The sequence below is a fragment of the Melospiza melodia genome, chromosome 1, assembly GCF_035770615.1.
Source record: "Melospiza melodia melodia isolate bMelMel2 chromosome 1, bMelMel2.pri, whole genome shotgun sequence".
Lineage (NCBI taxonomy): Eukaryota > Metazoa > Chordata > Aves > Passeriformes > Passerellidae > Melospiza > Melospiza melodia.
Window position 1 is genome coordinate 27,825,376 of NC_086194.1, and position 17,601 is coordinate 27,842,976.

Genomic DNA, 17,601 nt, shown 5'->3' on the forward strand with positions numbered 1-17,601 from the left:
CGAGTAACACAGATTTTGAACTTTACTTAATGAACCGAATGTTTATTACTATGAAATAAATGCACCATTTAAAGAATTATGGAGGCAATGTAAAACATTAAAACTCTAATTAATTTTGGTCAGAAGCATGCAATGCACTCATTTTTCCTAAAACATTTTCATTAGGGTCTGTATTTTCTCTGTTACTGAGATAAATTTATTCCTTTCATATGGTAGTGGTGTCTTTTTGTGTTATAAATGTGTCCTTCAGTGATGTTTACAGTGATGTCTTTCAGCTGCCTTCAACTTTGGGCAGCCTGGCTTGACAGTACCTTCCAGAAGCATTTTTGTATAATTCAGTTTTTATATTGAAGTATGTTAATACTTTTCCATTTAATGTTGTTAATCATTTTTGGAACAAAGAACATTCAGACCTTCTGATAAAGGGCTATAGTTTTATATATATAATATGCAGATTATATTTCACAAACTGATTTGAGCAAATAGTTAAAGCATGAAAAAATCTTCAGCTGCCATTTAGTACCTACCAAGATACAGGTATAGCCTAACAATTGAGCTCTTAAAAATTAAACCTGTGCTTCTTAGTTGTTTTTTTTTCCATTAAATAGTACTAAGAAATAGAGCTATTAATTCCTTATTGTTGGCTAGAGCACCTTTTGTTCTCATGTAACTATTGTAAGAGGAAGCCATTTTATTTCTTAGTATAAAGAATACAAACATGAATAAGGTTTTTTCTTATAATTTAGTAAATATATAGTGTAAATATGGTGAGAGTATAACCATAAATATTTAAAATTATCTTCATTATAATATGCATTTCTAGGCTATGAAATATTATTCTGTAGTAGTATTGCAGAATATAGTATATATAGTATCTATATTATATGCACTATATATATAGTATATATAATTATATATACTATATAAATTATATAATATATATTATACTACTATACATATATATATATAGTGTATATATATATAAAGTAGATCTTTCTCTTTTAAATTTACAATACATAAAAATAATTATTATGTTGCTGCGTAAGTAGTGCTATTTTGCTGTCCGTGGATGTGTTTATATATGCATAGATGCCATTATTATAATTGAAGGACAAATTTCCCTTAGAAATTATCTTATTCATGACAGTGTCAGATTTAAAAACTAGAGTGCCCTCTCACTCTGGAGTGGAAATTAAGACTGGTCCCACATGGGCATGGTACAATCCTGTTAAAGCTGCTTTTCGTCTCTTTCTTAGTTGATGTTGCAGGTTTGTGATATCTAAGCATTTATAGGTTCAGTCGAATGTTCATAAACCTGAACCTTCAGAGACTCAAATTCTTAAAGAGGAAACATTTTCCTGTACTTTCTTCAAGGAGAACCAGCTGAACTTGTAAAACAATGGTTGGGTTTCAAGCACCACCTGCCCTGAAGAGGATCCCAACTGTAGTGGCAGTCAGCCAAAGGGACCACTCAGTGGAATGGTTGCCTTCTAAAAAGGAGAGGAACAGATGGAAGATTTGAAATCTGGCGTGAAATTCCACTTCTGTACTAAGCGTTAAATGAAATTTGACTGTAAGGGCTCTTGCGATGGTACATTTATCTGTATAATCAGAATTAGCAACAAGGAAGTAGAAAATACAAAACACTGACAAACATTTCCAAAAGACTTTAAAAGTTCTTCTGGCAGTGTGAGTTAAAGGAAAGAGTTTGTGATAAACATGCAGCTGCTTGTAGCTTCTTAAAGAGGAGCTTTAGTGTAAAAGTAGTTCTGCTGGTCTTGCATTGCCACCTAGAGCTCAGCAGCTGGCACTGCTTGGTAAGGAAACTGCAGCATTGCTCTTTTCACTCAACAAAGTGGGGTGGAGAGCTGCTTCCAGTTAATTGATGTCATGTTTGCTTACATTGTAATGGCTAGTCCCTTCATAGCCTCCGTTTTATAGTGTACTGATCAGCAGAGATTGTGCTGTAGGACTTTGGTGGGCTCTGACAGTAAGAATTAATGGCAATGCACATTTAAAGGTACAACTGTCAGATATCCAGTGGTCCCAAAGGGGGCATTTTCTTGATGGCTGCTTTAGAATTCTTCATGAAGCAAATGTCAAACTTGTCAAGGCTGTCACTATGAAAATGATCCATGTAGCAAGGGTCTTCTTTTCTTGGGAAGCAAACAGCTGCCTTATCACTGCAGAGCTGTGGTTACAGAAAACTGTCATTTATCACAAGAAATTTATATTTGCTACTAATATCTATTAGTAAAGAACTGTTCCATTTGTACTCTTTTTTTGCACCATTGTTCATTACAAGGGTTGTCAGTAATACTATTGAAGAAGATAACATAGGCTTTGGAATTAAAATAACTTTTGAATTTTACTGCTGGATACTTTCCTTTTGGTGATTTAACAGAGACATTATCTTAGCTCCCAGTTTTTCCCTGAAACTCGTTTTCTTCCAAATTTGGCCTGTGACTTTGGAAGCTAGACTTTCAAAGCACAACACAAACAAAAGCTCTAGTATTTCATAAATTTCTTTCTGTCCTGATCTATTTTTAAGAGCATTAAAGTATTTTTACCTACTTCCAAGTGTTTTTTTCCTAGCTAGATTCTGTGAGGCAGGAGATGAAATGCCAGCTGGGGATCCTTAATAATTTAGTCTGTTAGTTATATTACAGTCTTTTGGGTTAAGATATTTTAGAAAGTACTGGTATCAGAATTTGGCCCTGAGTGCTTTTGAGATGCTATTTCTAGATTATGTACTAGCAGAGACAACTCTTTAGTCATTCCTCCTTATAGCAAGGCATTTTTGTGTTTTGCATACTTTCTTATTATTCAGATGATTCTTTACATAATCCTTAATGTATAGGTGTTTGTTAAGTTTAGAATATCGATTGCAGTTGGCAAAATGGTCAACATTGTAATGCAACTCCAGATATTACAGTTGTGGTGCAATGAACAGAACTGGGAATTGATGCAAGCACAGTTAATTAAGGTGTGATCTGTTCTATTTGCAGAAGAGTGTCAGATTTCCTGTAGAGTTAAGAATTGTCTAATTCACTGTCATTTTCCGGATTTCATTTTGTTAACTAATGGAGGAAAAATAAATTCTCAGACATTTTGAAGGAAATTGATTGGAGGGGGTAAAAAGCAAAAGGGATACTCAAACCCCTATTTCTAGGGGTTTTTTTCTTTCTTTTCTTTTTTCATTCCAGAATTTTTCTACAGGGGAATATTCTGGAATAATTACTACAAAATTAACTTTCTGTCTCAGATCCACTATTCTTTGGTCAGAGAATAATGTGGTTGATGTTAAAAATGCTTTCAAAGGAGATGAAATTGTATCACAGTCTTTCTCAACTGTCAGCTCAAAACTTTAGAAATAGAATTTAAAAATCAGACTCTTACCTTTGGTTTTTGTCACCTAAAGATATCTAAATATCGAAGTGCTCTCATTAACTTCAGCAAAGCTATTGAGTAATTAATACTTCAATAGATCAAACATTTAATTATGAGGCAGATTTTAGGGTCTCGTTTCTAAATTCCTGGTCCCATTCTGTTCCTGTGACTCTTAAATGCTCAGCTACCAAGTATGGACTAAAAAAGAAGAGATGTTCATAGGACATTTGAAAACACCTACAGAGCACCCAAAGGACTCTTTAATCCAGTACCTTGTTTCCATCAGAGAAAACATGGATGGGATTCCAGGGCAAAGGATGTAAGAAAACTAATGTGGAACGTCCCTCTCTCTACCAATGTCATCAGGATGCAGATAAGGTGTCCAGTGGCTTGAGGAGCTCCTGAGCTGGCCTTTCAGTGCAAAGTGTTGGGTTTAGCAGCACTTTGTACTTTTCCTTATCCCTGTTGCTTTTATAGGTCTGTAATAACGTCAATTCCAGACTAGTAAACTTCATTCATTTCAATATTAAAATAATCTTTGGGCTTTTTCATTAGGAGTAGTAGTACAGTCTTGAGGGATTCACATCCCTTGGCTATTCCAGTCATCAGATCTGTGCAGAGGCATCTTTTTGGTGAGTGTATTCACTATATAATATTTGAGTCTATGGTTTTCTGTAGTCACAGGATACTGAGATAAGTTTGATTTTTGGCATCCGACGGTAAGAACTACTTTAAAAGTTTGACTTGTGACGTCTGCCAGGAAAAGCTTCTTTGATTTTAGGATTTTTAGAGCAGAAAGCACTAGCTGTAAGAGTCATAGGTGGCTGGAAGAAAAATAAATAATAATATAAAAGAGATGAGAGGTATTAATAAAAATAATGTGAACTGAATTTCTGTGGGCAGAAACCAGAATTCAGTATTTTGTCTGCTGTGTAGCTGCTAGTAATAGAAACTTTGCACACTGCCATCATGGACTGGTTTTTAACAGATAACATAAAAATAAAAGGTTTTCCTTTGCTATTCATCAGAATTAAAAGCATTATAATGATAATGATAGGTGGTAATTACTAAAACAAATATATTAAATATATTTAATCTGCAGTCTGTTTTGCATAATTTCTTGATAATTAAGCTATATAGGCTATGTAGATGAAAATTCAAACATTATTAATGACATTGGAAACTCCAACCATTTCATTATTCTTTGTGCAATCATTGGGCTGCCTCTTGGGCTACTATAAAATAGATAAAGCATTTCATAGAAATCTTGCATTGTCAGCAAACTGAAATAATAGTGGGTTTTCACATCTTGTGGTATGGTTAATATGTGCTCTAAATTGTCAGTTCAGATCTTCCTCAAGCATACTGGCAGTAATAGAACACTACTTATAATTTGTAGAGGTTCGTGTCCCAAATTATTCTGACATTGCCATTCTGAGGCCTCTGCTGTCACTTCTTTTCTGGCAGAAAGCTGCATGAGTGCCAAAGCTGGTGGTTCATACTTTCCAGTGTTCCCCAAAAGTCCTTTCTGCCATCTTGTTTGTGCTGGCACTGGTGTTCGTGTGCCAGTGCACAGCCTGGGAACTGATCTGGCTCAGGGCATGTCTAACAAAGAAAATGTTTTCTCCCCTTACTAGCTCATGTTATGAGAAAGATCAAACATCACTACTCTGAGCTTTGCACAGCAATCACCTGTGTTCAGAGATACCAAACTTTTGTCTCCAAATGAGGTGTGTTTCTGTTCTTGGAAAACAAGATGGAGTGAAAAACCTTGTACAAAATTATGATGTTTTATATGGAGCCTGGTTCAGTGCAATGCTAGTCAGACAGTTTTCAGGCATAAAAATGCAAAAAAACCCAATAAATTAAAAAAATCAGCCAGGCATCTGGATGACTTGTGCATTGGAACCTGCCCACATAAGTCAAATTTATGTTCTACTGGTAGATTTTACCTGTTTGAATATGTTTTACTTGTTTGAAGTAACAGGAAATCAACAAAGGAAAAGTATTAGTTCTGCAAAATATTCCAAAGTTGATGCTTCCATCTGGAGTATTCAACCTAAGCAAATCCTGGAGCTGCCATCACCCAGAGCCATCATTTCTGCATCTCAGAATACACTGATCACTGCAGCTGCTCTGTAACCTGGGAATTCTGCCAGAGTGCAAGCATGACCTTTTGAGCACAGAATTAAACATTTCAAATTTACACAAAGGCAGAAGATTCTCTAAAAAAAGCCTCATTCATTGGATAAAAAACTTTTTTGCCATCAAAAAAGTCAAGAAGCCAATATTCAGTATTGAGCCTAATGTGCCTTAACCCTCTTGTAGTCCTCAGTGAAGGTATGGCCCTGTTGTCTCTGAAATTGCTGCATGCTCCATCCATGAGGAGGGGAAGCCTTAAGCAATATGTGGAGTGTTCTGGGAAAGAATGATATTGTAGGGTTTATATTCCTGTATGAGGGAGCACAAGTCAGGGCATCAGAATAATGTCAAGTTGAGTGCTAGGAAGGTGGATTTGTTGGCTCTGAGGTCAGCTGGAATACAAGTGCTGTAGGTAGGGACCTTCAGAAACATGCAGATTTGCTGTTCTTTTAGTAACATGTTTTTCATTAAATAACCTGGCTGGTTTTCCATAGCAGGCAAAATCTTCTGTGAGTGTTTTTTCATTCCACAGTACTCCTTTGAAACCTGTAAGCAGTAAGCTTGGTACATTCTACTCCTTTGCTGTTTCTGTTTCTGCCCTGCGTGTTTTCATTTGAAGTTTGACCTCTGTATGGATACTATACATTGCATTCTCTTTAATATATTCTACACTTCTAATTTCAACAAATCTTCAGTGTTTGTTTTCACACACATGCACAGACTTGTTTTCTCAGCTAAATGAGAAGAGCCACAGGGAGCACTACTTGTTTTAAAGGTAACTGAAGAGATGACAGTCCAGAAAGAGAAGAAAAAAAGCTTTTAGAGGTCAGTTATGTAAAGATTTCTCAGTGCCTAGGCAGACTCCTAAAGGGGGAGAATTCAGAGGTGGGATGGCTTGGAGTATCTGCTACTTGAACAGAACAACTAGCTTTCCCATTTTATTACATAACAGATCACATTTTTAAATGAGATTTTCTACTGCCATTCTATTTTGTGCTTCCGATGTAGTCTTCCTATATATTTTCTACCTCTAAATATTATACTTATTGTTACAAAGCATGCTTTGATGGTGAAAGAAGGGCTAGGATGCCAAAGGATAAAGTTATTTTCCTACAAGAATGAAAATGTTCTTTTAAATCAGGAAAATACACTTCAGGTTACAGGGTCCCACCTAAATGTCCCTGGTGTTTCCTTTTTCTCAGCTGTTGGCTTGTGATGAGTACTGTTACAGCAGCCAGGATGCTTCTTCATTCCAAAATGTCTGTTCATTTCTTTTTGGTGTTACTGGAATGTGGAAGATTCTCTGTAAGTGGAATTAAAATGCAGACTAGAAAACTGGTCATACTCTGAAATTGTGATAAGGACTGTTCATGATGTGATGAATTGCAAGTTGTCTTACAAAACAGTTTTCTCACTCTTCCATAATTTATACTTTGGAGGTCATGATTTTGTACTGGACACAAAATAGGATCCATTCCTATGGAAACAGGCATTATGATGTCACTTCATTTTTTCAGTGAGATCCAGAGGAACCCATAGTGAATTATGAGCCTTACTCTTGGGGCTGAAGCTGTAGAATATTGTAAGCATGCTGCTGCCTGACATGCTCATGTTTCCTATTTTAGACCTGACTGATCTTCAGATAACATATGGTGGTACAAGTAATTGGAAAATTGGCAGACCTGTCAAGAAAATATGCTAGATGGGACAAAAATACGATGCTGCAGCACATAAAGTGTCTCTGAAGTTAAATTTATTGTCTTTTATCAAATGGTGAAGTAAACATATCTGGTCGCAAAAAAATGAAACATTTTTCAATGGCAGATGCTTTTCAAAAGTAATTTTTAGTACAATGATGAAAGTTCTTGCATTCAAAACTTATTTAGTGGGAACCTCTGGTCAAGAACAAAGGAAAGGTGTGTAATACTTCCTGCTGTAGATGTTTGAATATATTGTCACCCGTGTGTGATTTAATAATTTCTTAATGTAACTGTCCAGTAAAATGGGCAGCAGAATATTTACTCATTAAATTACTAAATTTTTTTTCTGCTATAAATGTAGGCAGTTAGGTTTGTTTAAATTTTGTATCATTTTTATTTCAACACTTGAGCAAAATCAATCACTTGAATAAAGGACTTTCTGCTTATTTTTATGCTCATTAGTCAGGCAAAAGACTGTACCAAATTCCATACATCTGCATAAGCAAAAAAAGTACACTTTTTCAATAAATTGATTAATGTTCAGGCTTTCATTTTCTTTTACAGGAAGAAGAAAATGAAGCTGAAGCAGAAAATCCATCTCAGGAGCTGAATTTGGAGCAGAAGAAATCAAAAAAATAGGAGATTGCTGTCTTGTTTGAAATATTTGCAAGTTGTGTAACAGTGGTTATAGTTTCTCATTGTAAAATTAAGAAAAAAAGTTCTCAATAAAGTCATTGAAAATTAAATTCATGGTGCACTGGGGAATTAATTAAGTAGCTCCTGGTGATATTCTTGATTACATTAAAAGCTGAATTATTAGAACTGAGTACTTTACCAATAAAATTCTGAAAGCTTTTTGAACACGTTATAGAAAGCTGATGGGTTATTCATCACATGTAGCATTTACTAAGCAAATAGGGCAATTTTATGTTTTACTCTGCAAAACAGTGTTATCCTTAAAGGATAGTTATAACTCAGACATATTTTGGTATTTCTGAGCAAGAGCTTTGATTCTCAAAAGTTAGATAAATATGTTCTACTAAAGGAGTTCTGAAATTTCTCCTGATCAGTGATTAAATGTTTCTGAGGAATAGGTAGAGGCAAGAATTTTTTGATATGTATGGTACATTTTCAGAAGTAATTACTTTTGCATTTGTATTGTGATTTTTAATCGGTTTCTTGCTGCATTATACTTTTCCTTATGTAAACCTTTTCCATCCTCATGTGATCATTGTCTTTTAAGGAATGTCAACTTTTTGTCTTGATTAGGCCATCTTACCCAGGTCTAATTCCCTCATGCCATTCTTTTCATTCTAACAAAATAAAATAACTTCTTTCTGTGTCATTAGACCTTTAAGTGAGTAATAAACATGTAAAATAACTTTTCTTCCTATAGTCCTAATTTTGTTTTCCAATTTACCTTTGCTTTTCAGCCTGTGCAGGTCACTGAATGGGAATGTACAAGAAACTCAGAGGTATATTTATAGCCTGATAGCTTCACAGATTGCAATGAAAAAAAAAATCTCACTTTTGGGTTTAAAACAACATTGACTGAAGTCCCTTCAGTAAAGTTTATCATACTTGGGAGAAATAAATTATCTTCAGCTGAAAAAATTAACTTCTTTTCCTACTCTGCTATACTTTTACTTTCTGCATTGAGTGCTAAATCAGATTGTAAATAGTGTCCATCCCAAATTTTATCCTCTCTGTGTAAATTATATTTTCAGATATTTTAAAAACAGCATGCCTGTGCTTAAGCAAATATTTTATGAATTCTTTCCTGGTTTATGAGGTTCAAATGTGTGTAGCTCATGGACAGATTTCAATCACAATTACTCTACAAGAGTTTAATAACACTAGATCTCATTTTAATGAATGCAGCTATCATGTAAATAAACATTAAATAAATTCAGCATTGGTCCATTTGGTGCAGATCAAACACTGTAGCCATCTCAGAGAGGAGGGGGGCATATGATTTTGTCTTCACTGCAGTGGAAGAGACAGATTTAGGAAAGCCAGAAGCAGAGTTTTGCCATGCAGGACCTGTTCTCTGTGCAGCGGCGTGAAGGATCACAGGGTAGGTGAAGGCAAAGGGAATGTTTATCATTTCTTCAGGCTAACCCAGAAAACCACAGTTCTCAGAGCTTAGTCCTCATCAGGATCTGAAGAAGGGGCAGAGTATCCAGTGGAACAGGCTGAAAGGTCTCTGAACTTCAAAGGACAGAACTAGTAACTTACAAAAAAAGGTAAGAGAATGAAGTTTTACATAGGGGTTACACAAAGGGCAGTAATGACAGGGGGAGATACTGACTGAGATGGATCGGGCTGGACATGCCTTGGCCTTTCAGCCTGCACTTGATGCACTTGATGTTTGGATTTATCCGGCCTGAAATTAAGAGATAGGGCCTCAGTTGTGCAAAATATTTGAATCTTTATATAATCACATTTTCTTTCAGTCCATGGTAGCACATTTGTCCATTTGCTGTGAGTCTAAGCTCTCTGGCAGCCCAGGACTGTACAGGTGTGGGAGAAGACAAGGGTGGTTATTTGCTGTTCAGGTTTTGTGTGAAAATGCATTACTTGGCTCTCAAACACCCAAGTGAGAAAAACAGGTCAGACATTGAAAGATACTATTTGCTTCCATTTGATGCATAACTCTGATGAACCTTAAAGGACTATTTCCATATCTTTCCTAAGCTCTTCAAAAATTTAATGTGAAAGTATAAATACATAAGCCATACTTTTAGCTAGCTCCAAAGTACATCAGCAGAAGTTTACAGTCAGTGTTGATAATCTGTGTCTTGGTCAAGTTATTTACTTCAAAATGGAAACATGGGAATTTCGAAAAACTTCACTGAAAAATAATAACCAGTACTTTTACCATAAGTAAACCTGGGGTGGAAATTGAGACAAATTGGCTGAATTGAAATGCAGTCCTACCTTCATCCCTGCCAGAAAAATGTTGGAAACTGATTTTAATAACTTGTTTGTAGACATGTTTACTTAACAAAAGGGGAGAGGTTTTTAACTGATGAAGATCAAATGGATCAGATAAAGGCTATATCAGATGGGTAGCTTTGTTTATTTTGATTCTGTTCTAGTTAAAATTTGCAGCTGAATTGATTTTTTTTTGTGTATTCTTGAGTTTTCAAGCTACCAGTATGAATTACATTTTCATTATATTTTTTTTTCTCCTCAGTGTCCAGAGGATTTTTTGATACAACACACTGGGTAAAGCAGATGGCTGCAGCACTGCTACATGGCTCTGACATGATGCTTCTGAGTGTTACTCTTCAGCAGAACTAAGGTCTAAACCTGATGCAGAATATTGTGACTTTTATTAAAGGTGTGTCCAGGCTGCAGTGAAACACAAGCCAGCTTGGATACTGTAAACACCTTAGCCCCTGCAGAATGAAGTTCAAAGCTTATCTGAAAAAGCTCAGATGAAAAAGCTCTCAGCTTAGAGATGGGAAGAGGAAAATTGAGACAGCTTTAATTCAGCTGACTGCAGTCACTTTTGTGGAGCGATATGTTCTTTGTATGCAAATACACACAGACTCCCCTCCGTACATGTGCCCAAGCACTCAGTTATAATGTCCTTTTTATTTCTCTTCCCCTCAATTCTGTTATTTAATACTAAGAGTTACATGCTGTTCTGAAAGTCTAGATGGAGAACTACTTATTTCCCACTGCATCCCTCTCATGCATGACAGTAATGATGCTCCCCAGTTGGGAATTGCAGTTTTCTGGATTGCATTAGTGATAGCTATTTTAGGGTGGCTTAGGGGATAATTATGTTTTCTGTGCTTGAGGAAAAACTGTCATTTTCCTCATATTAAAGCAAATTCACTGCTTTTGTGCAGTTAATGATGGATTGCTGTTAGTTTTTGTTCAATCCTCCATGTTTGCTCTTTTCTCTCCTGTGGAACAGTGGGCTGTGGAGAATTTTTTGGACTCCAACCCTGTTTTCTATTACAGACAATTACTTCATCCCCAAAGAAGAGCAAATTTCTCTATTACTATAATTTTTGTTCTTAAAAACTAATGTCTAACCTTTCCACTCCCTCATGCGAGTATCAAAACTTCAAGGTGTGGAAGTTCTTCACTTAGGATAATATTTCTGATTTATGAGAGTGTAGGTTGTGTTGTGTTGTAGATATATGTGCAATAGTTTGTTACTAAATTAATCTCTTTAGTATATTACCTAATTGTTGTTATGCAAGGATTCTTACTCTGAATGCTGTATTCCTACATCAAACATAGGACTCCAAATGATTGGCATGAGCTAAAAAAATCAAAGCTACTTTCAAAGCAGATGCTTTTACTTCCCTGTTTGTTGCTTCACTGGGATTGAAATACTTGGATCTAAAATGTTGTGTAGTCGTAAGGATTCTGGACAAAAGCAAATATATCTTGGTATTTTAATCCCAGTGTATGTGTAACTTCTTATGACTTAATGAGAATCTACAGTATTTTGATTTTGTCTTAATGATACATTGAAATGTATTGCTACACTGAACATTTGGTGCTCATTTAGGATCTATCTCCTGAACAGCACAAACTGTGTTCTCTATGTGCACAAAGTGTCATATACAGTGGCTAACCCTAATACAATATCCATTTTCTGCTCATTAGAAAGCATTTCTATACGTGTAAATTAAGAAAACTATTTAACATGATTATTCTCTCTGAGAAGCTTCAATATTTGCACAGTAGGAATTTTTGAAGGGAGAAAACCATGCTGACAGAGAAGTATCTCACTTCAGTGCTTCTTATTGCAGTCCCATAAGCAGGCTACCTCTTGGCTGGTTGCTCTGCATCACTCTACAGAAACTAACTCTCCCTGACATTAGTCTGGATGGGTTTTACCCTGGTTTTACTCTGAAAAGTGAAGATTGATTAGAAACTGACTCTTTTTCACATGACCTAATGAAAACAATTTTTACAATGAGCAAACCATTTCTATCACCTATCTAAGGCTACAGAGTGAAATCAGGGCAGGTAATAAATGTTTCCCCGTGGTGAATTCAGTGTGGATTCTGCAGTGATGCTATCTGGGGAAGGAAGTGAAATGCTGAAGGCAACAGCATGAAAATGCACGCAGCTATGGCATAATTCTGATTTGTTTGGAAGAACTATTAATTTCCTTGTTACAAAGCCAAGTAAGAGCAACCCTTTAAAACTGTTGAACCATGAAAGCCATTTCCTTAAGGGTTTTAAATTTGGGAACAGAGTCATGAAATTTATAGCTTTGATGAGATATTCTTTGCCTGCAGTCAGAATGAGAGCTAGATCATTGGTTTCCCAGCATGACACCTATGTATTCTTGTGTGCAGAAGATATCATTAGGCTCATAATAACACAGCTATCATCACATTAACGTCTGAAAGGTTCAGTTTTGATGCTTGGTTTAAGTCTCATTTATACCTACAGCATACAAAGCAGCTGAATAAAAGCAAAAGCTGCATCTTACCTATATTGTGCTACTGTTATGCACTTTAACCAAAAATACAGTAATTTTATGCCTGATCAAATTTTTATTTTTTTTTATTTTTCTTGCCAAGTCACATTGTTTTGAAAGAGCTGCAGTGATGAACTAATTGCATGCCATGAATGCAGTAGCAGATAATGGTACAGTGACACCACTTTTTTTCTGGCTCATGCCAGTAAGGACAGTAGGGAACATCATATACATATTGGCCTAATAATTGTAATTTTCAGTATCTTACTGAAAATTTATGTACTATGTCTGCCATCTTATGGTAGAAGAGAAGTGTGTCAGAACAAGCTGTTAGCACCTCATTTCTTGTATTCTTTCAGGTAAAGCAGGGCAGACTGTCATGTTCTAGCAAGGCACCAGCAGTTGGAAGTCACACAAAAAAGGAAATACAACTGAAATAAAAATGTGTTTCACTGCCCTGCTACATATTCTGTGAGTTTCTGTTGGAAAAATATAGTATATCTCTTTACAGCATAAAGTAGTGCTGGTTTTACAGTGAATATCATACCATTTGTATCAAATGAAATTTGCAGAGAGAGATACCAAGAGAAATCATCTTTTGTTCGCCCTGTGACTGAACAATTGGAAAGAGTTTGGGAGAAACATCTTTATTCTCATAATGGAGAAAAGGACTCTGCAGAAGCACCAATGTAGCAAGTCCAATAACTTGTGGCAAATTGCTTACTACTTTGATCTGAAAAGTTTTCCCCAGATCAGTGTCAGAGCTTTCATTTCTGTACATGGGAGGGAAGCCTGCGGGAGTTCTGGCAAGAGAGAGTCTGCAGATTGAAGCTGTAGCATTGAGTTAAAAGTAGCCAATTCCAAGCAGTGGCTTGGAAATACAAAGACAATTTGAATCATCAGAAGTTGGGAAGGCTACATGAGACAATATTCTGCAAGAGCTTAAAACCCTTGTGGAAGAAGAAATACTAATTAGCAGCTAAGGAGATGGGATTTGTAAAAGATAGAGTATAGCAATAATGTTTCTCAGAAGAAAGACTTCAGGATGTTTTCATTTTAGATGTTAAAATACAGTTTTTTAGTATTAATTTTAAGGATCACTGTTTCAGTCACCAATATCTGAATATTTTTTGCTCAAACTCCAAACTTCTGTTTTAACACCTTGCTGTGAAAGATGTATTATGAAATAACCTTTTTTTCTTAAATATTTTAGGGACCGGTTGAATTTTTAATGTCTTTATATCTTCATACATCAAACCCTTTCAAATATTGAATCGACTGCAGTATTATGAAATGTTTTCTCCCTGAAAAGGAATACAATATTCATTTCTAGTTACTAACTTAATGCCAAGTGATAGGTGAAAAATGCCTTTTTCAGCCCACATTTGTTCCATAAAAGTACCTTGACTCTTTTTTGAATCCAAGCACAGTGTAGAAAATACATGGCATTGCTGAACCGACCCTTTAAGCTGCATTGTTCATGTTACGGAATTATCTTTAATTGCTAAGTAGCTTGCCTATGTAAATCTGTGTGAAATCACACCATTGATTCCCACTTTTAGGATTTGGAGTCAAAACAAAACTGTTTGTACCTTTTCTTCCTTGTAGATAAAACCTTTTTGAGACCAGCCAGGGGAATTGTCACCTTTCAGAGAAGCAGGGCGAGGCAGCTGCCAGCAGTATGGGACAGCAGCACAGAGAAAAGACTCCTGTTCCCAAAGCTTTGTTTTCATCACAGAAGACAACAGCCTGAAAAGCCAGGCTGAAGAAGTGATATAGCTTGGCTCATGTTCTTGTAGCGCATCCCTACATATTCAACTGTATTATTTTGGCCTTTGTTAAGAGAGAAAGGAATACAGGACTGCATTGCTGAATGCTTAAGTTATTAAGAAGGCCACTGTACTGGGTTTGCAGGGCCAGGCTTTGGTGGTGGTGGTGGGGCTACAGGGGTGGCTTCTGTGAGAAACTGCCAGAAGCTTCTTCCATGTAAAACACAGCCAGTCCCTGGCAACTCTGAAGGTGGATGTGCTGCTGGTCAAGGCTGTGCCAATTAGAAATGGTGGCAAAGCCTCTGTGATAAGAGATTTAAGAAGGAAGAAAAAAAATATATATAGTACAGTTGTAATTGCAGCCAGAGAAGAGCAGGGTGAGAATATGTGAGAAGAACAACTCTGCTGACATGAAGATCAGTGGAGAAGGAGAGGCAGGTGCTGCTCCAGGCACCAGAGCTGGATTCCCCTGCAGCCCATGGTGCAGCCCGTGGTGAGACAGCTGTGCCCCTGCAGCCCATGGAAGTCCACAGGGATGCAGAGATCCACCCACAGCCCATGGAAGAGCCCCCCACCAGAGCAGGTGGAGGCTTGACAGGAGGCTGTGACCTTGTGGGAGACCTGATGAGAGAGGAGCCTGACCTTGAAGGACTGCATGCCACGGAAGAGTGACCCGTGCTACAGCAGGTCACAGGGAGCTGCTGCTTGTGAGATGAACTCATGTTGGAGAGGTTCATGGAGAACTTCCATGGGAGGGACCCCACAGTGCAGCAAGGGAATGACTCTTCTCCCTGAGCATCAGGACAAAGCCATGAGTGATGACCATAACCCTCATTCCCTGTCTCCTTGTGCCACTGGGGTAGGAGGTAGAGCTGGGAAGGAGGGAGGGGTGGGGAAAAGGTGTTTTTAATGTTTTATTTTACTTCTCATTATCCAGTTCTGATTTTGCTAGTAACAGATTATCTCTAATTCTAGCCCGTTTTGCCAATTATGCTATTTGGTGAGTGATCCCTCCCAGTCCTTATCTCAGCTCATGAACTCTCTGTTATATTTTCTCTCCCCTGTCCAGCTGTGGAGGGCAGTGACAGAGAGACTTTGGTGGGTGCCTGGCATCCAGCAAGAGTCAACCTGCTACAGCCACTCTGGAGAACAAAAGACAGACCTCCTCTCAGTCAATACTGGCCTTGGGTCCAAGCAGTTACAAAATTTCTTCTGACCAGCTCATTTCCCATGAGGAAGCTTGCAAACACTGTTTTGCTTGTGGCTACATACAGTAATTGAACACACTTTTATTGCAGCCTTGCAGATGTGCAGAAAGATTCTTAGAATAATCTTTTTGTGGTTTTTTGTAGGTCATCACCACACAGTAATTCATAATGAATAAACCTTCAGAGACAGACCAAATCTGTTCAGTAACAGCAGTACCACCCATATGCAGGTACTGCTGCCTTGCAGGTGTTTTCTGAGGAGTGGACTAGGCTGGAATTCAGCAGCTTTGCTCCTCACAACCCCGGGAGCATCTCCTGGGTGGTTGTGGGCAGTAACTCCTCTTGGATCTGCTGGAGCAGTGAGCTGTGCTGTGGCCCTGTCGTGGCTGCTGCTTTGTTATCCTGAGCCAGGGAGTGTAGAGGATGAAATGCAGCCTGCTGACCTGTCTGGTAACTCAGTGCCACAGCTAGAGTCCAACAGTGGTTGGAGCATCAATAACTGTGAATTACCTATAGCAGGGCAGAACTGATGTCATGGTGAAAGTCTGGCATCATCAGCAGAGAATTTGGCAGCAGTAATAGTAGTCCTTTAAACTGAACTATCAGTTTTTCCATTAATAACTGGCAACTATGTCTTTAGACCCAAATTTGGTCATCTCATCATTCCATTCTCAATCTGGTCAGACTTTGCTGCCCACACTTGATTAGGAAATTGTATTTTGTTGATGTGGACATTAGACCTGTTATCTTTCCACTTTTAATCAGGGATAGAACTCTGTGTAACATTAGACCTCAAAACTGGTTGAAGCCCGAGTAAAGGTAGAGTCTCACTAAAGAAGGACAAACATACGAAGCTCTCATTCTTGTTGGTGTCCAGTATCAATTTAAATGCATTTTTTTGAACAGCCACACTGCTTCTGCACTGTAGCCTGGGACTGTCCTTTTTGCAAAGATTTCCTCGACTGGGCATGCTGCCATTGCTGGAGTCATTCAGGCTAACTTGATTTAGGTTCCCTTACTGCAAAAGGCGACAGTTCCATGTGTTTTCTGAAAGGACACTGAGGCTGAAATAATTTCCTACCTACTTGCTGTCCAGTGCTTGTTAGCCATCAGAGATTAGCAGAGTTTTGCAGTAGGACAAAACTCTCCTTCTTTCAGGCATGAGAGAAGGCTGAAGATATAACCCTTTTAACAAGGAAAACAACTGCAGCTTTGCTATTTTGAAATCTCACAGGAGCAAATCAGAAGGAACAAACTTCAAACATACCATTACAAATACCACAGCACCTCATGATCATGGTCTCTAAAAATGGAACAGTCAATTTGCTGTTTGCCCAAGGTGTCGGGAAGAGCTAGAGAGTTGCAGCAATTAAGCAACAGTTTTGGAATCAGTGCCTTTGAACTTGTACCACTACATTTTAAAGATCTTGATTTTTTTAAGTAAAGGTATATTCTTAGTAGGAGCAAAGTGCCATTAGAAGTCAAGTTATTATAACATTTGTGAATTATATTTCACTTAGAAATTGTTTTTCCTTTTCTTTTAGGTGCACTGTTTCATCGATGGCACAAGGAGACAAACATCACTTTTGTTTGCCTCTTTTACAATGAATTCTAATTTTGCATCACCTGTTTAGCACATGTATGCCCTAACACCTGATATTCAAACCTTTTCTGAAAATGATCAGCTGCTTTTCCAACTTTAGGTATCAATTAAATATAGTATTAGTTATATATATAAAAATCTGTATTTGTTTCCTTCAGTTTTATAGTTTGCGCAGTCTCCATCCTTAGTAGAAAATTCCCTAAACAAACTGGTCTGATCTCAAGCTGACCCATCTTTGAGCAGGAGGCTCAACTAGAGACCTCCTGATCTGCTTTCCCATCTGAATTATCCTGTGATAAGTACTTCATGTTTATATACTTAGCAGCTT

At 37.3% G+C, this 17,601-nt stretch overlaps 1 protein-coding gene across 4 annotated transcripts in view; it reads left to right on the forward strand.

Moving 5' to 3' along the window:
* PHF14 (PHD finger protein 14) overlaps window positions 1-8,613 on the forward strand; it is a 161,635-nt gene extending 153,022 nt beyond the window's left edge. For all 4 annotated transcript variants that reach the window (XM_063152135.1, XM_063152126.1, XM_063152141.1 and 1 more), the window contains one exon: window positions 7,797-8,613. Coding sequence is in view for 3 of the 4 variants with exons in the window: in XM_063152126.1 (XP_063008196.1) it covers window positions 7,797-7,871 (75 nt within the window). In the remaining variant the exon portion in view is untranslated. The remainder of the gene's footprint in view (window positions 1-7,796) is intronic.
* Window positions 8,614-17,601: the final 8,988 nt, after the last annotated feature.